This window comes from Ostrea edulis, chromosome 2 (assembly GCF_947568905.1).
Source record: "Ostrea edulis chromosome 2, xbOstEdul1.1, whole genome shotgun sequence".
In the NCBI taxonomy this organism is placed as follows: domain Eukaryota; kingdom Metazoa; phylum Mollusca; class Bivalvia; order Ostreida; family Ostreidae; genus Ostrea; species Ostrea edulis.
This window is the reverse complement of record NC_079165.1, coordinates 38,736,345-38,763,345: the sequence shown is the minus strand read 5'-3', so window position 1 is coordinate 38,763,345 and position 27,001 is coordinate 38,736,345. Positions and strand designations below refer to the sequence as shown.

Here is a 27,001-nt window from a genome sequence, read left to right as displayed (position 1 = left end):
GAGGTAGGATCAGATTGCTTGGTGGAATAAGCATTCCCTGTTGACCAGTCGAAACCGCTGCAAACCCTACATTGTATATCGGGATAACCCGTAGTGAAAATCAGCATGTAAAGAATGGTCTAACAATATGGTGTGAAACACTTCAGAGATCATTCGACGCAATGATAGGTTGTATTTGCAAATCAGATCATTATAGGTACCAAAGAATTTGCGAATGCTAACTTTGAACGAGATCGTTCTTGAAAACCCCTGTAACATCAACTTGTTTGTCAGTTGCCTATCTCGATTGAAAAAAATATTATGCAGAACATGCTCTCGAGTATATGCCATATATGCATGTTATAATGGAATATAGCTACATCGATAAGGGAACTTGATGATGGAGAAACAGGAGTAATCCCGTTTGTTGTTCACATTTTTTTCAATAAAAGATCCAAATATGAAGCAGATACGGGGAACTCTGTGGTGTTTTTTTTATTTCTAGTTCACTGGGATATTTCGAATCGTCACATGAATGAAAATTATATTGGTAAAATGTCGTCGATATGTATAGATATCGAGTTGAGGGCGACAGCAAGACATTTTTTCTTCTCATGTAGAAGCTTGCAAAAACAGGTCAGCTGATAAAGGAGCTAATCTCGGCTGAGATTCGGCTACACCGGCTAAATGCCTTCACCGGTGAAGGCGTTAGTCCAAACATTCAGCTGAGATGAATCTCAGCTAAGATTAATAAAGGAGCAAAATTCACGGGAATTCCAATACACTAGCTGTTAGAAAACCTGATCACCAAAGACTATTATCATAAAAGATATTGCCCAGTATCTTTTCAAGTACTTGTGCGTTCTCACCAGAGTGTGTTTTGAATGACTGCTATGAATATTTCAGCATTTGCATTTTATTTTTGAAAAAAAGGGGGGAGGGTTCTACCATTAATTTTGGTTTCAAAGGGGGGAGGGGGGGGATTTCACCCTTAAAATGCGTAAATTTTACAACGAAAGGGGGGGGGGGGTTCTAACCCCCGAACCACACCCCCTCTGGATCCACCGCTGTATTTTTAGGTCACCTAAGGAAACTCCAGTGACTTATTGCAATATGGTCAGGGTTCGTCGTGCGTCGTCTATCGTGCGTTAACAATTGAACATTTTGATAACTACCAGGTTGTTTTTCCGCTTGCTGGAAAGGCCCGAGAATGTGCCATTGATTTGCGACACAACATTCCGGAAAAATACTATTTACCGATACGTCTCTTCATTTCCGCTTAATCCGTGTCTGTTGTAAACAAATAACAACATGTCAGCAACAGGTACTTGAAGTAAACAGGACTGGGATTTTTTTGATTTGTTGATGGAAAATCAAAATGAAGTAACTGTCTAAAATGTCTTTGTCGGGAAATGGAAGGAAATTATTTTGGCAGGACCACAAAGACAGGTAATTTACCTCTGTCCGATTACTGGATGTCGTGCACATTGCTTGAGAAAAGGACACAGCACCTTTTTGAAATGTTTGTTCAAGTTTAATTTTTCGGAGTTTAATAGCATAGGATTGACCAGAAATATGCCATAAAAGAATGATTGACAAAGAAAGTCGCAAGAGGCCCGGGGATCAAAATTTTCGGGGGTGGGGTGGTGGTGGTGGTGGTGGTGGTAGTATTCTCTTTAGAGAAGTCGAGAGGCATAGCCTTCATCGAGTTCTCTTCGCAAGCATTCATGTTTTGATTCTGGGAAACGTGTAAATGCCGGAGTCGGTGACGGTTTATGCTTCGACCGACGTTTCGACTCAGATGTGCCAGGATTCACGCAGTAGATAAGTTGTTTTCAAACATTTAACAGCAATGCACAAAACCGTCACAAGGAAATCTGCCTTTAATCCATTTTCAACATGCCCCTGTCTTGGGTTTAAATCACAACTCTAATTATGTAAGCCTGCTTTTTTCTCTTAACTGGTCCCCTATTGTGACAACTCCCAAGACCATTTAACATAAACCCGGGACAGGGGACATGTTGAAAATGGATTAAAAGCAAGTAAGTTTTGATTTCCTTGTGACAGTTTTGTGCATTACTGTTAAATATTTGAAAACAAGTTGTCTATATGCGTAAATCCAGGCACATCTGAGTCAAAACGTCGGTCAAAGCATAAACCGTCACCGACGCCGGCATTTACACGTTTTCCAGAATCAAAACATGAATGCTTGCGAAGAGAAGTCGATGAAGGCTATGCCTTTTGACTTCTCTAAAGAGAATAGTGGTGGTAGGTGCTATGTCATGTCCTCAAGCACATGTGGTGATACAGTGTTTTGTTTCGACACAATTTCAACATGGTTAGGTAGATAACGCCCCTCCCTCCCTTGAATGTCTGTAGGGGCGAGATGCAGCTATAGCTAAGGCAGCACTTGGCAGATCCCAAACATTTTTGAAGGGGATGCAAAATGGGTTGGTATTTTCCAGACCCAAAATGGCCAAAGGGGTGCAACCCACATAACATACCCCATTTCGATCTGTCACTGTAAGGTGAATTCATTGGTTTTGTAGATAAACAGCAAATTTTCTTCCATTGGTTGCAAATGAAACCATGCAAAAAATGAATCAAAATTAATTCCTGAAGCTTGTTTTCAGTAGATAAGACTATTATATATTGACCTAGCTGCAGAACTGTAGCTCTCTGAAAAAATATTGTAACGAAACAGAGAGCTACAGATCCATGCACCCCTTTTAAAAACCTTCGATTTATGGCACACAAAAAGCTGTACGTGCATGGTTGAGGCCTGATATCATTGTATTCATGTGTTGCTGTCTCATAAATGTAATATTAAAAAATTCTTAACATATTTTCCTACTATACTTGTGTCCAAACATACTTTCAAATATTCATAAAAGCCCCATACAACTTGAAAACTCACAGCTTCGAATGATTTCGTGTGTTGATGTAGCCATGTTGAAATTTACTGATCAAAATCTACTGTCTAATGTGTTTAACAGAAGCTCATTATAGAGAGTTTATTATTGTTGTTTAAACCAAGATGGAGGTATGTTATTTACAAAGCATTGAAAATGTTTGGTTATTGATCCAAGTTTATGATACAAATGTACATATCACATTTCAAGTATTATTAGGTAAAATATGCCATTTTAGAAAAGTTAAATTTGTGTCTTCGCAAAATTAGGATGATTTTAGAAACTACGAAATTAACATTTCACTAACCAAATATAAAATAATAAGATATTCCAAAGTTAATGTGATGGAGAGCTTTGCATGAAGCATACTGACCCTCTCTGTGATTCTTTACGTTTTCCAGTCTTAGGTATGTTGGAAGATTATATACTATATGAAAATTCATTGACATATTTGTACTGATGTGTGACCTACATTAAAGTACTTTTAACTTCAGTTTGAACAGGATTCGTTCGCAACTTGGTGATCGAGACTCGCCCGTGATTTCTCCACGCAGATCCCCGGGACATGGATTAAAACACAGTCATTCCCCTTTAGGGCTGTACAGAAGGAGTTCCCCTTCACAGTTACCTAGGTAATTTTTAATTTATAGATATTGAATTCATAATAAGAAAATTTGTAAAAATCTGTAACACTGATGAGAAGTTATTGAAATTGTCATGCATAGAAATTTACTAAACAGCTATAAAGATGTAATATGTAAAATATTATGGACATACATGTATATATATGCAGTACGTGCATTATTTCCTGTGGGTAATGATTTAGGCCTTTTTTTTTATTGAGTTGGTTTACGGATCCGCTGCACTGATTTTTTGGGATGTTGGGAAAAAAATAAAATAGTTTTTCACTCCTTTTTATATTTCCGACGCTGTAATTTTTCCTTTTCACAAAAAAAAAGAAGAAGAAAAGAAATGAAAATAGATTCCACTGGACTGGATATTTGGACAGATGCCTCCGTAGAAATCTCGGGACAAAAACTTAAACCTTGGTTATATCTTTTGAATCAAGGGTGATAGGGCTTTGATGTTTCAAATATAGATGCCTCATTAGAAGACAATTCTTTTGTTACCAGAACTGTTGATCTTGGACTTTGACCTACTTTTCTAAAACATGAACCTTGGCTATATCTTTTGAACCTAGGGGATAGGGATTTAATATTTCGTATTTAGATGCCTCATGACCAGGTCTTTGATATGGTATCAAAACTTACATTTAGTTACCTTGGACTTTGGCCTATTTTTCAAAACCTTTAACCTTTTGAACTAAAGGGATAGGTTAAGTAAAGTCATGCTTCCCGGCGAGCTATATTGTCTTCTGACAACTGGTGTTACAACACTGGCTGTTTGTAATAGCTGTATAAGAGCTTTGAATGACATGTCTATCTGTCACATGGATGAACTCCATATCAAATTCATTTACAGAATTGACACACCACCACTAGACAATGATGGCTACAGAACCAAGATAAGAGGAAGCAGATATGATGTTGTCCCTCCAGTAAACAACAGGAGATCGAATCACCAGTAATAATTGCAACTCTTTATAGCCTTTAGATACTGCTGATGCATTACTGTAGAACTAGTCTTGTTCCAAACAAATGTATAATTAGCTGCAATAATGTAGCCCTATCCGATTCCCCCCCCCCCCCCCCCCCCCCCCCCCCCAAATCGTAGAGGGCTACATTATTGCATCTAATGTATGATGCATTATATCTAATTAAGTGCTCATCTATACTACTGCTTAAAGAATGGACTGAAATTTGTGGTTTGATCATCAGGATCATTTAGTGATTAATGGATTTATAAGATGTTTCTTAAATAGTTTGACCTAATTTGTGTTCTCCATCCATTAGTATATATTCTAAGTATTCCATGACAATATTTATTATTTATTATTACAAGGTTTTTTAACAGATATTTACAATTTACTTCTATTGCTTTCTCACAAATTATGGGAACTGTCCTAGTCATTTTTTTATACTAAATGTATTGACTGTCAAGATTTCACACAACTGAATATCTTACTGGAACTGCACATGCCTGTACACAGTAAGTGTGATTTCAAGTTGTTGGTTACTTAATTATATCATCAAAATTAATTATCATCAGCGCATATTTTAGATTCATAAGGACAAGAGATATATATTCATTATCAAAGCAAACATGAAGTAAATGCTTGACGAGAAGATTTATTCGTTAAAAACATATGTAGCTAGGGAAAATAACACTAAAATATTGTGACATTTTCCCCACGATGCCGAGAAAAATTTGAATGTTGTGATGTTCTGTTTCATTATGACATTGTGTTGTGTGAGGTGCTAGTGAGGTATTTTTTTATCCAGCCCAAGAAAGTGCTTTATTCTGATTTAAACTACTTGCTTTAATTGCAATTATGTACATTACACTGATACAATTAAGTTATTTGAAGTCTCCATCTAGCTGGATAATTTTGTCTGGAACAGAAGTATCTAGATTATTGAGGCCCGACTGTATTTCATTAAATAAGAAATACAAACATTTCCAGACATTTTAGCTCTTTCCTCTCTCTGACAGGACCCCTGATTATGATTCTTGGGGAGAAGAATCAGACGATGAAGGGGAGGAGGAGGAGGAGGAACCTCAGCACTTTATGCCTCTGCCCTATCCCTACCCTATGTACGGGTATCCAGCATATCAAGGCTCCTCTAAAATGCACCCACCGCCCGTCGTATATGGAAACCCATTTCCAGTGTATTACCCACCTCCACCAGTTTACAGAGAGAGAGGGAAGAAAAGGGGTAAAGGCAAGTAAACATGAATGTTGAATGCTGACATTACAGTTATTGGATGTTTACTGTGACAATAGTTTGTTATCGATAAAAAGGCATTATTATCATCCGTCTTGTGTCGTAAATTTTGAACAATTTTGACTTCTCAAAATTAGATGGCCAATTTTAAGCAGATTTGCTATGTATCAAATTTTGGGGTAGGGATAAATTGTGAATATTTCCCTCTTGCCTTGCCATAGGCATTATAGGGATGGGTTTAAAACCTCACAATGAGCATGATGGTTTCTACCGAGGTTGTGAAATTCATGTTATTTACATGTAGGTGATGGATTCAGTCTCAAGGGTAGGACTGTATGGATCTAAGATATAACCTTCAGAATTTTCTTGAACTCTTCTTCTACAAGGTTCTGTTAAAAGGCAATTTCCAGATATTTTGTTATGGTATTTAATAATCAGCTACAGACATGGTATGGATACAAACTTTAATAATACCTGTACCCTAAGCAACAACTAAATTAGGTGGAGATTCGCTACCAAAAGCAGGGCTACACAAACACACAACCTACACTTACATGTATCTGCACAGAATAATGATTCCAGCACACTGCCCAATATATGTACTGATCTACACAGAGTAGTGATATCACATGCTACCCCAAACCCACATACACAGAATAGTGATATCACATGCTACCCCAAACCCACATACACAGAATAGTGATATCAGATGCTACCCCAAACCCACATACACGGAGTAGTGATATCACGTTACCCCAAACCCACATACACAGAGTAGTGATATCACATGCTACCGCAGACCCACATACACAGAGTAGTGATATCAGATGCTACCCCAAACCCACATACACAGAGTAGTGATATCACGTTACCCCAAACCCACATACACAGAGTAGTGATATCACGTTACCCAAAACCCACATACACAGAGTAGTGATATCACATGCTACCCCAAACCCACATACACAGAATAGTGATATCACATGTTACCGCAGACCCACATACACAGAGTAGTGATATCACATGCTACCCCAAACGCACATACACAGAGTAGTGATATCACATGTTACCCCAAACCCACATACACAGAGTAGTGATATCACGTTACCCCAAACCCACATACACAGAGTAGTGATATCACATGCTACCCCAAACCCACATACACAGAGTAGTGATATCACATGCTACCCCAAACCCACATACACAGAATAGTGATATCACATGTTACCCCACACACAGATTAGTAATTACTTCAGCATGCTAGAGGTTCATGGCGAGATACTTTTGACTTGTCGTTGTTTATGGTATACCTGTATAAGGAATGTTAACCGAGGCTCTAACTTGGAATAGGTAGTGATATCACACACTACCCCAAACCCATATGGGGTATTTGGTAAATGGTGATCTACTGGAGCCAAAATCCTTTGTTTAAAGATACATGTACATGTATTTCGGATTCAATTGAAAATTTGTGATACTTTGTAGAGTAATTGAAAGTAAGAAATAAAATCTCATATTTCCACAATTCATATACTAATGAAATATCTTATAAAAGGGGATTGACCTAGGTATTCAATGTACATGTGTAATACCACCTCAAATTAATATCAAAGAAACAATTGAAACTTTGAAGTACATCATAGAGAAAAAAGAGTTTTAGAATCTTTAGACAATCTTAGATTAATGAAAGCCTTCATTCCATATTTTATATGTACATGTATGTATTCAAATAATTTAGTTATTAACACTTTTTTCTCCAGGCAAACAGCCGGTCGATAGGTTAGAAGTACATCAGTCATATCCTGCTGGAAGAAAATCTAGAAAAAACGGAATTCAGTTTACAGTGCCAAGGGAAGTAACTAGAGAACCGAGGGTCTTTGATACCAGTGGAAATGACATTCTGAAAAAATACAGGGTAATTTAATTAATACTCTGTTGGTCAGAGATTACAAGAACCTATGCATTAGCATAATGTTCCTTATCTATCTAACTCCTGTGGCTGATTTTGTTCCACCAATTACAAGTCTTCTTTCTATGAATTATGTCATCTGGAAAATAAAGTTGAAGGGACTAAATATTACTATTCATATTATGGGGATTGAATCTTTTGATGAAATGTAAACAAAAAATTACTGACCTCTTAAATCATAATGGATAATGTACTTGTACTTCGTATAATGAAATAAATCATAATGGATAATTAATATACATGTTCGTAAAATGAAATAAATCATAATTGATGATACACATGTTTGTAATATTCTGAAGTAAAGCAAAATTTTAAAGAAATAGTTGTGGTGTGAATGTTTATTTGGATACAATTTACTGGTTAGTATATTGAAAGAAGTTGTAGCTAGTCCCAGTCAGCATTTGCCATACATGTATATATTGAAGTGTTTCTTTTGATCATGGTTCATACATTCATTTATGGTCATATATTTTTCAACAGTACATATATCCAAGAGATTCTCCTTTGAGTCGAATTAACGATGGAGGTTATGTAGAAAAGCGATACAGAGATGACCAGGTTAGTATTGTGAAGAGATTATCACACATTCAGTAAATGTTGTGTTTCAGATTTTCCTTTTCTCAGAATGGAATGTAAACCAGGAAAGTACAGTGTAGTATCTTTCTTCCCTATTTTGTATGTACTAAAATGCGGGCTCATATGTGAGTCACCTTAATCGTGCTATGGATAGGTTTGAAGGTGTTCGTCTAAATGTCTCTGTCCATCTGTTACACCCTTCAATGTTGTAACTTAAATGTGAGGTGGAGTTTTCACTCAGCATCTTTATTTCTTGACAGTAATTATATGTAGTCTTTTCTGTTCTCTTCACTTTGTATACTGACTGTCAGAATTTTTGTAACCAACCTAATCGAATCTCAAACACAAATTTATGATCAGGCTCGTTATTATGAATCCTGGGCATAATAGTAATCTTGTGTTCCTCACAGTATTCCGTTTTCTGTTTGTGGTGATATTTGTTTAACCTTTCATTTATAATAAATGGAGACTTTCAGCAAATATTCAGCCCAACGATTCATTTTTATCATTTTACTGCTGTTGTCCTTGAATTTTTGTCTGGATGGGGATACATATTCTTAATTGGGTTTGTTATTAGAATAGCTCATGAATAAACATGCCCATAATGACAAGCAGTGGATACATGAACAGGTTGAATGTTACTCTTGACCTAATTAAAGATAGATGAGCTCTTCTTTATGCATGCTAATCATAGTTTGTTAACATGGTCTGATTAATTAAGTAGCTTGCATTTGAGATTATAAGAATGAGATCTCTGATGCCATTGCATACTGATTATCTCCCAGGCAACACATACTCGTTCCTTCAGGAACATTCTAGTTTGTTTCCAGATCTGATTAAATGGATGAATAAATCAGTGATTTAGCTAAAATGCTGTGGTATGTGTTGCTTTTCTTAGCAGTATTTTATTTGAAGTGACAACGCTATGCCATGTTGAGTCGATCAGTATTACTTTTAAAACATATGTATCAGTTTCAGCTGCTCTCTTAACAACTCTGTATTACTCAGTTAACTAGTATATTCTTTATAGTAGTATCATGTCATGCTAGTGGATTGGGAAGATAGATGTTAGGACTGGAGCTTTTACATTTAGTATAGATCACCTGAATCACTCAGGTGAAACTTTACCATGAGTTAAAATTTTGAATCTTTTCAACTTTTGTACCAAAATTTGCATGTACAGTGTATATAGCAACTTTGGGTAAAGGGAACATAGATTGTTAATTTATTGGATCCTCCCCCCCCCCCTTTCATTAGCATGGATGAAGGGGTTAGGTCCAGTTTTCAAAAAATCATGCATTCTTTTTCTTCAGAATTGGGTTAAATTTGAATCTAGATTAAAATGAGTCAATTGGATGCATGTCTCTACCAGAATTGTAAAATTCACAGTCCTGAGACAGGTTCTGGTGCTAGGACAAAGCTCTATAGACTCATATAGTGAAAATACAAATTTTCTTATAAAATTGTCCTGGTGTTGACTCCTGGACATCATAGAACCAAAATGGGTATCTAGTACATGTAATTATGAGGATCATGTCTGTTAAGGTCAGACCTTGATTGAACTTTAGAATATGTTTGTGTAGTGCCATAAGTAACCCCAACAACACCCTACTTTCTTAAAGTGTCGGATCTGAGAAGATTCAGTGTCGTGGCCTTTTCAGTGCTTTTATATATATATATATATATATATATATATATATATATATATATATATATACTGTATTACAAAAAATTGAATTAGTGACTTCTCTACATAAGTGAAAAAAGATATACTTGATTTGACTATCGCCGAATAAGTTGTTATACAGTCTCTGAAAAGTGTCGTTGGAAAAGGGTGAATAAAAATTTGTATTGTGACTTCTAAAGCATAGCAATTATTTCCTTAAGTTAAAGTTTAAACTTTATTTTACGCAAGAGAACTGGAGCAATCTCCATGTGGGTGGCCACAATAACCTCTCCCATTCAACCACTGACAATCCTGAGGTTAGAATTTGAGTGATAAGTGAGTGTGTTCAAACACCATGCTACTGAGACACCCATTAAATCATTTCCTTCGAATAAAGTGAGATGCAGTAGAAATAGTGCTGTGCAATAATGGGTACATTGATCTTTAGCATACAAGTAGGGAACAGTGCTTTACAGTGATTTGCTATAGGGTGCAGTGAAAGACACACCCACTCTGGGACTGTAGGTTGTTGTAGATCAGATTCTCTGCAGCTAATTTGAATAGTACTTCTTGTCTTTCCTGGAGCATGGTGAGTAGTGAAATCCTGAGGAGACATCTGAAGGATTAAATTCTAGATACCCATTTTATCTTCTATCATTTCATATGTGTATGGTGTTTTGCAGGAATCTTTGATGAATTTTTACTTCAAAGAACACCCTGTGTTTGCTGAAAATTTCACAGACTGGCTAACTCTGGATTTACTTGATGAAATAATACCAGATATTCTCATTGAAACACTAACAGCAACTGACAAGGTGGTTTGTACAAAATTACAGAGTAACATTGAATGATATTTTAACATGTGAACTAATACATGTAATATATTTTTTTCGTACAAAATTCACATATGTATGGCCAACTTCACACAAATAATAGGACAAACTTCATAACTAATATTACCACAAAATTACAGTTGTCATTATATATTACCATTAAATTTTAAATTTTATATAGATTCCCTGCACTCTGCCAGAATTCTGGACTGACACGTTAAAGCAAGACTTTTAGGTTAGATCTGCTTTCTATAACAGTACCTGGCCTACAATGTAAATGTAACAAATATATAGTCAAACATCTTTGAAATGAAATTCCCTGAAATCCATTAAATTTTATAATATTGTCAGTAAAAAGAATAGATGTAGGAATGAAAAAAAAAAAAACATAGCAGAAATTCAACCCAACACCAAAAGATGGCTATCTAGAATAGAGATTAAAGAAATGACTGTTACCAAGAAAAGGCTCTTGTAGAGAATCACAGTAGACCTGTTACAAACATTGATGCAGGTCAGCAAATATGCAGCAGACTTTTATGAAGCAAATATATGGCTTCCAGTAAGTCTGCTTCAAATATCAGGTTCTCCAAATATGGAACCTTTATTGCGAGCTAGCTTCTTGCGATCTTGCAGCAAATATTGTTGTGAACTTGCAGCAACCGTTACTTCTTTTGGTTTTGCAGCAATTTAGCAGAAAAATGTCAACAACCTTGTATCATGCTCTAAGTGTAGTGAGATGCTCTAAGGTACATGAGATTAAAGTAGAAACTTCACCTCTCTGACAAAATGGAAATTTATTTTAGTATTTTGGTACTAATTAGACCTGCTTGCTCACAGGCTATCATTTATTAACATACTTGCTGTTAATTAACTCTAAATCTAATTAACTCTAGTTCTATATCTGTAAAAAGTATATATCCTGCCTCTCTCTTCATGTTTTTGCATTATGGTTGATTTTTTTTGCCTTAATTTACAATTTTACAGCAATACCATTCATCTTTACAAAGAACTGCAAAAATATACAGTTTTTGGAAATGAGGTTGGACAACTTTAGCAAATGCATTTTCTGAATCCTCATGTGTAAAAGTAATTGGTAAAGGGATACCCAGTACATTGTTCTTAAAGTACAATTTTCATTGTTATATGTCAGTATAATTCTCATTGTTAAGTACAATTCTCAGCATCACCCAAAAGATTCATAACAGAGGGCAATGAATGATTGTTTCCAGCAGTACCTGGTACCAGATGTTGAATGGAACGTAAACCAGAAACAGGCCAGGTTTTGAAGCCTCAAGTCATTTCTGGAAATTTCTTGAACACATATTAAAGTTCTGCGACAATCATTAAATTCTAATTAAAATGGAGGTGTTTTTTTTCTGTGGCATATCATGAATAAATGTCCAGCATTTTGTATTGTAATTGTCCCCTAATAACTGCCAAGTTTGCTTAATTTTTCAGACTTGCCAGCTGAATCTGAGCAAATCAAATAAGCCTTCAAATAAAACGCTATAACTGTATTATGTACTAAAATGTGAAAGTGTAGAACTTATTTTACAATTCTACATGCATGTGAAATCTTAATATTGACAAGTTTTACAATATCATATTTGAATTATAGATTTTTGATGGTAACATGAATGGTAATTCAAACAGATCAGATAGAAATGCACATTTAAGAAATGCCCTTTTTTAAATTGAGGAATAACACACTAGAGGGAATAGCTATGGATACTACAGAAAGTGAAGGATATTGTATATATTGTACAATAATATTTTGGAAATGAAATATTTAAAATTTACCTGGGTGAAAAAAAAAATGCAGAATTAAGTAACCAGAAAAAAATTAGAGTTCCTGCTAAACCTGAATCCATGATCGACAGATTAAAAGCCTCACATGTTTCTGGACTAATCAGCTAAGCAATAAGATTTAAAAGTGACAAAATATATATTGCTGATATTTTCTATTTATATGTTTAAAAGGAAGTCAACTGATATGAGGATGTGTTATTCCTGTTCAAGAATATGTTTGGTTTTATTTCCACAACAATATTAAACCAATTTATTGTAGATTTGTGTATTGAATTCTTGCTCGATTAATTTTGTGCTAAAGTGTTGCTTTCAGTATTGTGGTTGTAATGTGTCTATCTGTAATTAGTGAGTTTTTATATTTTTAGTACATGTAACACATAATAAAAGTGTTGCATATTAAATTTTGGCTGCATCAATATCTAATATTAAGACTTTTTTTCTTTTTTAGTCATTCAATCATTCTATTCAGCATATGTCTGTCCGTGTTCGAGATGACATTGTTGATGAGGTGGTGAAATCCATGACAAGAGAAGCTGTGCGAGGGGGACTGGGTGAAATGGTCAATGAGTAAGTCCAACTTGTATAATAATGATATAACCTCAGATGAGGAGCATTTACAGTGTCTCTGCAGAAGTAGAAAGAAAAGAAAGCTTTGGCTGAAGAAGTGCAAGGATACCAGATTTTCAGAATAAAAAACCATGACCCCTGAGACCAGGGTGGGGTCACAACAGAGTTTTCAGCTGTACTGGTTGAAGACAATCATGCTTATGTGATGGCAATTTGCACTTTCTGGGGTCCTCTTGGGTGTAAAGTTGGGTCTGGTTAGTAATGTACATCTGAGGTAATAATTGATGGATATAGAATATATAAGGACTGCAAAGAAATAAATTTCTAGATACATGTCACTCTGAATTTTATTACCAGCTGGTACAATATCAGGAAGTGATATGCTACATGTATGTGTATGAAATGGACACTGGTTTTATTTCCTAGGTACATGGGACACAACAATGAGGTACATTCAGGAGACCCTTTGGTCATGTTCCTTGATAAAGTTGTTGAAGATGCCATCCAAGACTGCACTGATGAAGTGGTCAGAGACACTGTCCGAGAAATGGCGAGTGACCACATGAGAGTTAGCTCGGCAGCAGCGGTGGTGGATGAACTGGTCCTTGATCATTTACAGGATATACAAAGGGGACTGGTAAGTTTATCGGTTTTAAAATGTTGTTCTACCATCCATGGAATCCCTTTTTAAAACATTGAAATTTTATCCACAAATGCTGTATTACATGTATGTGAGGAATTTTTATGTACCTTGTCAGCTTGACTGAGCTAAGTTCGTGAAGACTCGGATGAGTCTTTCTGCATGGTTGTTATTGTCTGCCTGTTAACTTTTCACACTGAAAATTTAGTGTAAAATCAATTTTGAATAAACTTTATGCCTTATATGGCATAAATATGGGGCCACTATATAGGTATTTGTCTGATTCCCACACCAGGGGTTTATGCAGCCATTTACACATCTGCATTTTCTTCTAATGGGATGATCACCATTTCACTTTTGTCAAACATGTATAATGTGTTCCATCATTCAGCACTGTTCTAGAGTGCTCAGCCTACAGTTACGGTGTCGTCAGAGTAACTTATATTGTTTAAATTTTTCTGTTATAATATTAAGTGTTCTATCACTACTATAATGATTGAAGCTGTAGTATATTTCTTAGTACTGCATAAACCCTAATGGCAAAGATCTCATTAAATAAAAAAAAATATCTTTCATCATTGTAAAGCTCTAGTGTTGTGTTTTAGAAATATTATATTAAAATGATATGTGTGCATCCATAAGCCGTATAGTATTAATTTTGTGCAAATTATAGTATACCAGTATCAGGCTGGCATTAATAGGGCTTTGAAAGGTCTTGAGTGATATAATTCTTTCTTAATCTTTTTATTTTTTACTTGCTATTGTTCATTTTATCACATGCTCTTTATAGGTAGATGATATTGTTCAAGAGCTGGTTCTGGAAGAGTTCATAGAAAGCTATGTTATTGAACATGAAGTGGAAGAAGAGATTGCTGAAATAGCAAAGGAGGTTCTGGAACACTATGACACCAAGATTGAGAAAAGGGAACTCAGAGAGGTGAAGTTTTATCAAAAGTTTAATTTCTATGGCCCTATCTGAAGAAAAGGGTGGTATTGCTTTGCACCTGTTAATCAGTCAGTATGTCAGAACATGTGCACTGGTCAGTAGACAATGTGTTGTACGACTGATAACAACAGAACCCTTTTCCTGAGGTTATCAAACTTCACAGGCAGGATGGCCGTAATTAGTAGATGACCCTAGTTGGTTTTAAGGTAAACTTAAATTTTAAAATTAGCTCTGTTTTATCCAAGAAAGAATATGGTTTGGCAATATAACTGTTAATGCCCATTGGAACACTCTCAATACAAAGGTATAAAAGGCCATATTGTAACCATGACAAAGTGAAAGAGAGAAAGGTAACAGAATTCAACCAGAAAGACAATACACATAAATGTAACATTATGATAAGAAGCTAGTCAGAACCTTCACTTTATATGTCATATTCTGCATTAACATCACATCAAAAAGCTATCTAATGCTATTAAGTACAGTATCAAGTAGAAAAGTATTTTCTCAGAGATTGAAAGTTGCTTCTACTCTACTAACCACAATCCACCCTCTGTATATGATATACATTGTATGTGCAAAGTTATTGTGTGTGGTATTTAGATGACTGTTAGGAGCATGGATCTTGCTTAGTCTGTACCAAGAAAATTCTACTGTACCAGTATTTCACAAGGAGTATGTAACATATAATATAGACATTTATTTCATTGACAGGTCTCCAAGAAAGCTGGAGACAAACTGATGGAATCTCTCTGCCTGGAGTACCTCTTGTCACTTATATCTAGACAAGGAAAGGTGTGGAATGAAAGTGATCATGCCAACAGATACTTAGACGGTCAGTTTTGCTCTCCATTCATTAAACTGTGTGCATAATTCAGATGAAATTATGATATGGCTTGTTCGCTGAGGAAGGAATTGAGGCTTTAGGGTGTGCCTAAGTTTAAGGGATAATGTAGAAATTCATAAAATCAAGTGTTGTCAAATCAGACATCTTGAAGTAATGCAGTAAGTGTTTATTTTTTTCATCAGTACTCTGTGAGTACTTGAGCATTTATATTTTTAGCCACGTTGCGACCAAGTCCAAGTCAGCTTAATAATGGTGAATTTCACTTTTGTTTGCAATATCTTGAGTACCATTAGAGATTAATTACCATGGAAACAATTCTTGATTAAAGGACAACTTCTAAAGTGTTACAGACAGTGTGGTTTCTCAAACAAATGTTGAGATGACAAGGTAGCTTGTTTTGTTTTTCTGAAGAATGCAGCATCAAAGAAATTGTTCACAATTTTAAAAAGACTTGGTATGCCATGATACGGTTTGCCAACAATGTCTCATGAACATTGATTTTAGTACTGTGTTGCAGACATTTATTTCCTTCTGCTTGTTCCCTGTGTTGTTGTAAAAAGTGCAGTCCAAAAAACAACCAAGTGTGACCTTCACCTTTAATCTGACCTTTTGACCCTTGAATCAACATTATTTATTGCTTTCTATTCTGTGTATGAATTTTTCTATTGACATATATGACTACTTGTTATTTACATGTAAATGCCATATTTCTATTCCTTTGATATGTATGTAACTCAGCTTTTTACAAAGGTGACTTGTCAACCTTGTTTATTCAGCATCCGGCCCATTCAAGATGGCTGTCCACCAATTTACTATGAGTTTCATTTTATCGATTACTATGATTTTCAACCTACCAATTTTCTTAAAATTTATGAATCTTACAACTCATCTGTCACCAGATAATGAAAGAAAATTTCATTATACTGAGATCTGATATAAAATTCCCCCCCTGTAAATTTTCAAAATGGGTTAGAGAATTACTGACTTCCAATTGATGTACTTTTATCCTTGCACTAAAAATAAAGTTCATGGGTAATATAATGATTTCTTTTGAAAATAGACAATAAGTTGCCATTCACCTGATATCGTTGGGTTACACCCAATTTTCCCCAACCCATAACTTTATTTTTTTATGACCAGACGGGCCGTGCTTTTCACCTGATATTCACGGAACAACCCGAAATCACTCAATTTCTAGATTGGTTTTGTAAATTAGTTCGCAAGTGTAATTTCTAGTTTGGAAGCAGGTATGGATGAGAGCAATGCTGATGGCCATGTGCAGTACAGTTATTGCAGTAGGATAGTTCACAATACAGACATTATACTGTTGTCTCTTCCTTGAAAATGAAGTTATGCATTATGACCAGATTTTTTGCCTCCCAAAGAAGGTCATGACCAGATTTTCACATGCTTTGAAATTGGCAACTATGAAAATAAATATTTTCTAAATAAGAGAAAAACTCACTTTATCAGCGTTGTTTAAGAGTTATTTTATACAAATTGGATTATTCAGTTACGATATATATGTGTATATGCAATGAAGATATTCATCCGATAACTAGTAATTATTTGCGCATTTGTTTATTGTTGCATGATCCCAAAGAGGATTCTGAGAAGAAACATTGTTTCCATGCTTCTGTCAGGAAAATATGCTACTCAGTTAAATAACTCCTACAGAAAATATAGTTCATTGTATTGAAGCATACCATAAAAGTGCAATATTCCTAAATTAAGCATAGTTTAGAATGTCAATAGCTACATGTAAAAGGGAATAATTGTGGAATAATATATTTCCTGAGATAGTTTGGATTGTAACTACAGCATGGTACATTGTACATGTACAATTAATCACTCTACTTTTCTATATTCATGCACACCACACTGTACTACATATATGTACATATTTATAATCAGAGTCCACATCATAAATCGATAGTTCAAGAAGATTTTTGAAGTTGATATCATCATTAATTGAAGATAATTAACTTTATATGATATCTATTTAGGTCATTTGAATAGCATTGATTGTTCATGCAGGACTACGTTATGATAGCATTGATTGTTCATGCAGGACTACGTTATGATAGCATTGATTGTTCATGCAGGACTACGTTATGATAGCATTGATTGTTCATGCAGGACTACGTTATGATAGCATTGATTGTTCATGCAGGACTACGTTATGATAGCATTGATTGTTCATGCAGGACTACGTTATGATAGCATTGATTGTTCATGCAGGACTACGTTATGATAGCATTGATTGTTCATGCAGGACTACGTTATGCTCGGGTTGTAAGAGCATCTTTAAAAAGAATTTCAAAAAATATTACTGGGGGAAAACACTGGCTTTTGGTAGAGTTATTAAGAAATTTGATTAATATTTGTTTTTGTTAGACATTTGGATGTCATGTGGAATTCACCTTTTTACAATTCATGTTATTGTAGTGTAGCAAATGTTGTAGAATTGGTAAAAAATAACATTGTTCATGCTGAGTTTGTCATGTGCCTATACTTTTATCTGCTGTGAAATTATATGGAGAAAAAATGTCAAAGAGTTAATGCTGCAATATTGTTGTATTTCCAACAAGTAAGAATTATTAATGCACATCCAGGATAAATTTTTACAAATATTTTAATATTCAAGAGGTGCACACAGGTATTGATTATTAAGGAAAAGTCGATTTAACATATGAGTGAATTCAAGAGTTAAACAAATCAAGGGATGAAGCATTAATCAACATGATTTGAATAATTCAAGAGTTGATATATTTTATGACTTGCAGGAGATGAACATTCAAAGCAAGAGTTGACACAATCCATGATTTGCAATTAAGAGCTGAACAATTCAATCAGATCTGAGATGATAAGTCCTTGGTTTGCAAGAATGCAATACTTAAAAGAGATGAAAGGAAATATTCATATCTAGTGACTAATCATCCAAACAAGAGTACCTCCAATGGTACATAATACGCTCATCAAAAGCTAATATAGGGCGTTTTTCTTACACCATGATTTGTAGAACATGGCTTCAGGTAGTATCAGCAATCATCAGGGTGTGACATACTTTTTTTGCATCGTAGAAACAGACAAATCATGTACTCTCTATGTAATATTTTTGCTTAGCATTAGGTGTATGTGTACCAAGTTGGATGGTCCTAGCCCCAACGGTATACGATCTGTATCCTACTACTACGACCTTGACCTTTGACCTTGAGAAACAATAGGCATCCTCCACTTCACGGTCCAAGCCCCAACAGTTCAGTCAGTATACTGCCTACAAGGTTTTCCTTCTAAGTGATACTGCGACCTTGACCTTGAAAAATAATAGGCAGCTTCTTCTCATCATGGTGATCAGATGTACCAAGTTGTAATATCCTGGATCTTGCAGTTTGGTTTGCATCCTGCATACAAGGTTTTCTTACTAAGTGATACTACGACTTTCACTTTTGACCTCTGACCTTCAAAAACAAAAGGCTTCCTTCACTTGGCATGAGGATTATGTGTACTGAATTTGATAGTCCTAGCCCCAATAGGTCAGTATGTATTCTGCCTACAAGGTTTATTTATTAACTGATACTATGACCTAGACCTTTGACCTTGAAAAATAAAAAGCATCTTCCTTTCATCATGGTGATCAAATGTACCAAGTTGCAATATCCTAAATCTTACGGTTCAGTTTGTATCCTGTCTACAAGGTTTTCCTACTAAGTAATACTACAACCTTGAGCTTTGACTTCTGACCTTGAAAAACAGTAGGTATCTTCCTCTCATCATGGTGGTCAAATATACCAAGTTGTAATATCCTGGAGCTTACAGTTCAGTTTGTATCCTATCCATAGGGTTTTCCTTCTAAGTAACTAGATGAAACCCCACACAAGCGCGGAAAATTACCATTGAATAATTATACATAGAGGAAAGACTTTTTCAATGCGTGTTTGAATTGTTGTGCTCATGAATTGAATGAACAATATCTTTAATTCAAATAAATCTAAGAATAATTTTTGAATAATTGCATGCATTAGTTATGTTTTATTTATTGATATCATATACAGTAAATAAACTTGATTATTATGAAGTCACTTGGAGCTCCAAATTAGATGTTCATTATGTAATGTAAATGATCTGTCTCCGTATTAAAAATTAGATAATGATTTCGTTCTTAAATTCAAAATTTGAAACTTAGTATTGCGAATGTGTTTAAAATGGTAGTTTTTGTCCAGTGTGACAATTTAAGGGGGAAATTATGAATACATGTACGTGTTTCTTCTCGTCAAACACAATAATAAAAAATATTTAATGCACTTAAATGACAAACAGAAAAACTGCTATATTTTACACAGTGGCCTGATTTCTTGGACATTGTCAGGTAACTTGTTTCATACTAATTGTTAGGCCATTCTTGGCACACTGGTTTTGACTACAGATTACTTGGCTTACCTGATCAAGATATATGGCTCACGGCAGGTGTGATGGGTTGACAGAGGATGCTTACTCTTCCTATGCACCTGATCCCACTTCTGGTATATCCGGGGATCCATTTTGCCCAACTCTCTATTTTGCATTCCTTATAGGAGTTATGAGATTGATTATTGTTCATTATCTTCACCTTTCATGATATATTTAATTCTTGAAAATATTTTGATCAGTCATATCTTCATCCTTTTGATTTCCTAATTAATTTCTACCATCAAGGCCAATTAGCACCTGTATCAATATCAAATGTTTACTTAAAGGGTGATCTGATTGATGATTTTGAAGACAGTGGTCCTTTCCCTTCTCTTAACATACTTCAGCCTTAAATCTCTGTTTTGCAAATCAGTCAAAAAGATTTAGTGCAATTTTTACATGCAAGGACAGTTCAGTTGCTACATGTATATTCATCTTGGATTTGAAATTCTTTGTAATACTATTTGATCCTCATGCACATGACAGTGAAGCTGAATGCTAATCTACTAGACTGTAATGCTGTTTTATGTAGTATGTGGATTTTCAAATTAAGATATCTTGATCTGCTTCCTGTTGGTTTTCTTTTTTACCTTTAAGGCACCAATTCTTCCCTAGCAGCATAGAAATTAAACAGAATAGATATACAGTACATACTAAGTATTATTGTCTTTCCGACATTTTCTATCGTTCTTCTTGTTTCAATACTTTCAGTACTTTGATTAACCTTTTGGTATATTTGGGATTTACCTGTGTAGTCTTTCTGTCTTATTGTCTCTATTTGGTGTAAACCTTTTCAACCAAAGTAGGGATGAAGCTTTTATGGTTAAAATGGTTGGAGTTTGTTCAGTTACAAGGTCATGTCCTCTTTCAAGGAGAGATAATCTGGGAATGGGGAAATAGGATGGAACTTATGCAAAATTTCCCCCAGAACTGTTCATCATCCAGAAAAGACTAAACTTTAATGGAAGCATCTAGGGAGAGAGTAGATTCCAATTTCTTCAATTATTGGCCCTTGGAGTCAGGTCAGTTATGTGGCTACATTTATGTGGGTCATAAGAATTACATAGGGATTTTAAAAAAAGTTTTTGTCAAGAACAGCAATTCTACAATGTGTTGGAATTTGTTTAAAATTTGTTGAAATGGTTGCCTCTGAGGTCAGCATAGAATCACAAGTGGTTTTAGTTTTACATACATATAGGAATATGTAGGGGAATGTCAAACTAAATTAAATGCTTCCTCATAGTGTAAATCCAATTTGTTTCAAACATGATCCTTTGGACAGAGTTGGCTAGCAGTAAAGATCCAAGTCTTTTAGAATTTGTAGCTTTCAGAAAAATCAAACTTACTACAAATTACTAAATATGAATGCATCTTGAGATGTGTACGGTAATATGTATTGTTATTCAATAGCAAATTACTGTGGCTTGTTATTGAGCCATTAGTGTTCTAAACTGTAGTCTTAATTCTATGAGCAAGTTGGCTCATGTGTGCTTTGTGGCCCATGGGCCTCTTGTTAATTCAAAGATTTAAAGTAGTACCTTTCATTTAAGTGTGTTAGTCTTGATATGATTTCATTCATGATAAAAAATTTGTTTGCAGACATGATAATGAATCTACTTTTGGGTCAGTACTCCAGTGTCATTGCTAATCGTGATAAAACCCTGGAAAATCAGCCCTTGAAAAAGCTCCACGAGAAAGTAGTCAGTGATGTTGTAAGTAATATTATTAGCTTATCTCAAGTGAGCTGTGTATGTATGTGTCTGCATGTGTGTGTATCATGTGGCATCAAAATGGTTGCCATGTATATTGAATGTTGTGTTTGTGGTAACTTTTTGTATTTGAAAGCTAGCTTGAAGAAAAAAAAACCCACCCCAAGTAAAGTACTTGTACAAATGTAATTATGTTTTACTCCATTCAGGATTGAAAGAAACATTTAGCGTAATAAATAAACTCTTCAGCAATGTTTTGTTGTATTATAATTATGCCATTTGTATGCTTGGAGAAAATAAGAATTTGAATGCAAGGTGAAGATAACGAACAGTGATCAATCTCATAACTCCTACAAGCAATACAAAATAGATAGATGTATATGGTATGGATTTAGGGATTACAAACTATTTCAAAATTAGTACTGTAAATTTTCTGATCTTTACAATTGATTTTTTTTAATAAATGTCCTTAGAAACTTGAAAATACCTTTGCTTATATTGTAATGAGATGCTACAATAATGTCACAGAGAAGCTCAATAAAAAATAATAAAATCTTCTTCTCTTTACAGCTAAATCAACAAGAAATATATTTACATAAGAATATTTTGAAAAATTCTAAGAAAATCTTCTCATGAACAAAGCTGGTTTAATTTATCTTAGAATATGAATGCATCCTTATGTAGTGTAAATTGAAATTTATTCACACTGAAAACCCATGTTCGTGGTGGGTCACAAAAATGGGTCTCAAGATTTGGGATTATGCTATAGCTCAGATGAGTGAAGTGGCCCATGGACCTCTTGTCTTAAAATTGTTTTCAGAATACATGCCCCTCACTGTACATCGACACAAATATTACTTTTGGAGCAATATGCAAATTTCAATATGCCTGCAATGGATATTGATTTACTGAGACAAAATTAATTTCATCTCCTGAACAACTGCATCCAGAGTCACCATTTCTTGATGAAAATATTCATCTAGTGGTGCTACAAACACTATTGTAATTTCAGAGCAATCCAAATTTCAAATTGATCACCATGGCTTTCAGTTGGCAAAACGTCTGTAGAGAGCGGCTGCATCACCATACCTAGTACAATTAAATGTTCCTCTAGTGATCTCACAACAGTGTTTTTTACAAATGATTTCAAAATGGCAAACATTGCTTTTCATTTACAGAAGTTATTCCAACCTTTTGAACAATTAAATTAGGCTATCAAAAGCCTCTCGTTTCAGATGTTTTGGATTTTAACTACCTTGTTTAAATTCACTGTAGGCTTTGGACCTCCTGTTGCAGCAGCTATCAAGTTCCTTAGATGAGGATTTGGCAGATGTTGATGAATATGAGCGTGGTGTGGATGATACAAATTCTATGGTTAATATTGCTCATCTGAACAACTTTACAAGCCAAAGGTGATAATAAGTGTAAATGATTATGCTCATCATACAACAAATGAGTTGTGAAATACCTTGCAGCTCATATCATTTAGGTTGGAAAGAGCTTTTGCTACACCCCCTGCATCTGTGTCTCTATTGCCATTAAAGCTTGTATGTGTGCACCAAATTCAATTAGACCCTACTTGAACCAAACATATACGGAAATTACAGGTTGTGACTAACATCTAGTCCCAGGTCTTAATCCAGTGACTAAAACTCTGTCCAGATCATTTTATTCACTGGAGGGGCAAGGGAGTATAATTTGTAAATTTCATGACTCCTGCACCCACTGGGTCTTAGGGGCAGGATAGAATCCCCCAAAATTACCAATTTTCAACCATCTTCTCTACTACAGCACATTTATAATAAAAACAAAATGCATATTAGGCATGTATAGCAGGAAGGCCTCTACCAAAATTGTAAATTTCATGATCCTCAGGATAGAGTTTCTTACTCCAGATGGGGCCAAACATAGCTTATAGTGTTTAGGTGTTAAACATTTAAATAACACTCTTTAATGCTATTGATACTAAACTGAAAGTGAAAGGATGGTATGGTATCTTGTTTAACGTCTCTCAAGATTTTTTCACTCATATGGAGACATCACCAAGACCAGTGAAGAGCTTTAGGCCTATTCTTGGCACTTGTGGCCATTGAGCAGTGAGGGTTCTTTAGCATGCCACACCTACTGTGACACAGGTCATCCATTTTTAAGGTCATCTCCGAGAACTTGTGACATTCACACCTGATGCCGAGCATTTGGCGATGGAACTGTCACTACCTGTTTTAACGACTTAGGTCTGTGGTCAGGATTTGAACCCCGACCTTCCGCGTGTGGGACGAACACTCTAACCTCTAGACTACCGCAGTGGTTTATTTAGAAGAAGCTAGTAGCCTTTTACCAAAATTGTAAATTTCATGATCCCAGTTGTAGGGGTTTTGGTTCCAGGGTGGGTCCAAAATTATTATAGTGATATTGTGTTTACCATTTAAAAGACTTCTTTCATTTTGCTGATACTGTATAAAAACTAAATGTATATTTAGGAAAAGCAAAATGGTATGCACCAATATTTAGGATTGTGCAACCCCCTAGGTTCTGACTCTAGGGTGGGTCCAAAATAGTTATATAGTGTTAATATTACATATATTATGTTATATCTTTCATCAGATTATGCATTTATGCTTTTAAAAAAAACACATCTTGTTTTATGCTGCTGCTGAATTTTAGAATTAGGCTTAAATAAAGTTATGATAGATTAGATAGCACTTGGGGCTTTTGATACTATAACTAATGATCAGGTGACTGATAAGGCCTGTGGACCTCATGTTTAAAGAAATATTTGATCAACTCATAATGTTCATAATGTTGTGATTATGTATGAAAACTAAATGAATATGACAGATGCACTAATTGCACCAACAACATGCACCTTTTCTAATGTATTAAGATTTTTGTTGTTATACCTCCCGAACGAAGTTCTGGGGGGTACACTGTATATAGGAATCACTCTGTCTGTCTGTCCGTCTGTCTGTCTGTGCAGATTCGTACTCGGGCCATAACTTCTTTGTTCTTTGACTTAGGCATACCATATTTGGCACACAGGTAGATCACCATGAGACGATGTGTCGAGTACCTTCATGACCTCTATATGACCTTGACCCTTGACCTCAAGGTCAAAATTAAATTATTTTTTTTGTACAATGGATTCGTGTCCGGGCCATAACTTCTTTTTTCTTTGACATAGGCATACCATATTTGACACATGAGTGTATCACCATGAGACGATGTGTCATGTACCTTCATGACCTCCATATGACCTTGACCTCAAGGTCAAAATTAAACGTTTTTACAATGGATTTGTGTCAGGGCCATGACTTCTTTGTTCTTTGACATAGGCGTATCATATTTGACACATGAGTGTATCACCATGAGACGATGTGTCAAGTACCTTCATGACCATTATATGACCTTGGACTTTGACCTCAAGATCAAAATTGATTATAGAGTTTTGACATAGTCGGACTATATCTTCCATTTTCTTCTACAAAGGCATACCATATTTTGATACTCAGGAAAGAGGTAATTTATACCTATTAACAACACCCTTTGGGAGATTGGGGTAAGCGGGGGGTATTCTTACTGAGCATTGCTCACAGTACATCTTGTTTAATTTTCCAGGGATCATTAAGGATCATTAAGGCTCAAAGGCCTCTTGTTTAGGGTAATTTCAAAATTCTAAAAATTGAATTAAATTAGATCTTTGTAATGACACATACATGTACATGATTTGAGGCCAAAATGTTTTCAAAAGATAATTATTGTTTTTATAGTTTATTACATATTCATAAATTTAAAAAAAAATGTATCATTAAATTTCAGGAAAAAGAGAGACTGACATTTTTGAATGCTGCATTAGAAGTTCAAGCACAAAGCACTCGATAGTATTGTGATTTGAGGAAATCATTTGCTCCAGAGATTTACCATAAGATTTTATAAAACTCCAGAAAAATTATTCAGGACTAACTTTCATAGATATCTGAACATTGTGTATTTTAGAAGTTGTCTTTTGCTGGCCATAGTATGTGCCGTGATTATGGTCACTTTTACACATACACCACATAAAGTGTGCATCACGCAATCAGTGCTAGAAGAAAACTAGCCACTCATTTCTGTTCGATAAGCTTCAGTGGTGCTAACCAATATGTACCTCTTAACCCCTAAACGGCCAGAGGGCACCATCTACAGTGGCCCCGGGGTATCTGTCATTTGATGATCTAGTGTTCACGCATACCAACTGCAGTAATTTAAATGACTGTTGTGTGTGCATATATCATTTATTCATTCTTTTGGAAAGATCACTGCTTTGATCTACTCCAATGTCAATGCAGGCATCATATAAAGAATGTTTTCTGGGTTTACAACACCTGGTGTCATTTTGCAGTCAAGGTAGGTGTTGGCAAGAGCTATTGCTGGAATAAATGCATGAAGTACTTTATAGACTGGCGGTCAATCGAACGTTTTGATCTATTTAGCATGGATGAATTACTGCTTGCTAGTTTTCCTAGTATTCCCGAATAGCAGGTGGTGACTGAATCAGGATCTCTCCACCACCAGACTCATGCCCATGTGTCAGACCATCACGCAGTGGATCAGATGTTGTGGACACAATCTGACCTGCTTACAATATTTTGTACACTTTTTTCCTAATTTGAAATCTCACAAGATACTCATCATGTTATAAAATAATTTCACAACAAGAAATTGAATGGTTTGTGAAACACAGAGTTTGAATTTTTAGCATCAAGTTCAAGGCATTAACACACTAACCATTTTCTATTGTTATTTTGTAAGTAATTTAGTATGTTACCTTTGGCTACTACAATAAACAGTATATCAGACAATTAAAGATGTATTTATGAATGTAAAGGTCACATGTTTATGCTCTGGATCTGTATCCTTCCACACAGTGACAACAAAGTTGTCATACCGAGGTTGTTTCGTGTCATTTCATCCAATATATTATGGATTCTTCCATTGTTGTGAGAGCCCTTTGCAGTTTATAGTACCACGAACACTATAAATATCATTGGTTTCCAAGTGTTAAGAAGACAAACAGAAGTAAATAATCTACAATCATTGTAAATGATTCTTTATAAATGATGTATTGAAATTTTTTAATTCATTAGAATTGAGATCATGAGTAGAGTTGATGCATGCATTTTGATGTAAACTGCTTCTGTAATGTACAAAACATCATTTACATTAAAATGAGATTAGTTCTCAGAAGTTGTTGTGAATGTTAGTATGACTCACCAA

General features: G+C 35.1%; 1 protein-coding gene across 3 annotated transcripts; it reads left to right on the top strand.

Annotated features, from left to right (window-relative positions):
- Positions 1–1,097: 1,097 nt before the first annotated feature.
- LOC125681077 (uncharacterized) lies at positions 1,098–26,968 on the top strand. 3 transcript variants are annotated; one of them, XM_048920990.2, is made up of 14 exons: positions 1,098–1,428; positions 3,386–3,523; positions 4,374–4,475; positions 5,505–5,734; positions 7,498–7,652; positions 8,187–8,264; positions 10,632–10,766; positions 13,039–13,157; positions 13,584–13,794; positions 14,588–14,734; positions 15,458–15,578; positions 21,639–21,751; positions 23,024–23,160; positions 25,565–26,968. In XM_048920990.2, exons 1-14 carry the CDS (start codon positions 1,376–1,378, stop codon positions 25,578–25,580), a joined length of 1,755 nt encoding a protein of 584 aa, XP_048776947.2. In that variant the 5' UTR covers positions 1,098–1,375; the 3' UTR covers positions 25,581–26,968. The 3 variants fall into 3 exon arrangements, with proteins under 3 accessions (XP_048776947.2, XP_048776948.2, XP_048776949.2); XM_048920991.2 differs by having other exon boundaries at positions 1,169–1,428; positions 10,632–10,763; XM_048920992.2 differs by lacking the exon at positions 10,632–10,766 and having other exon boundaries at positions 1,171–1,428.
- Positions 26,969–27,001: the final 33 nt, after the last annotated feature.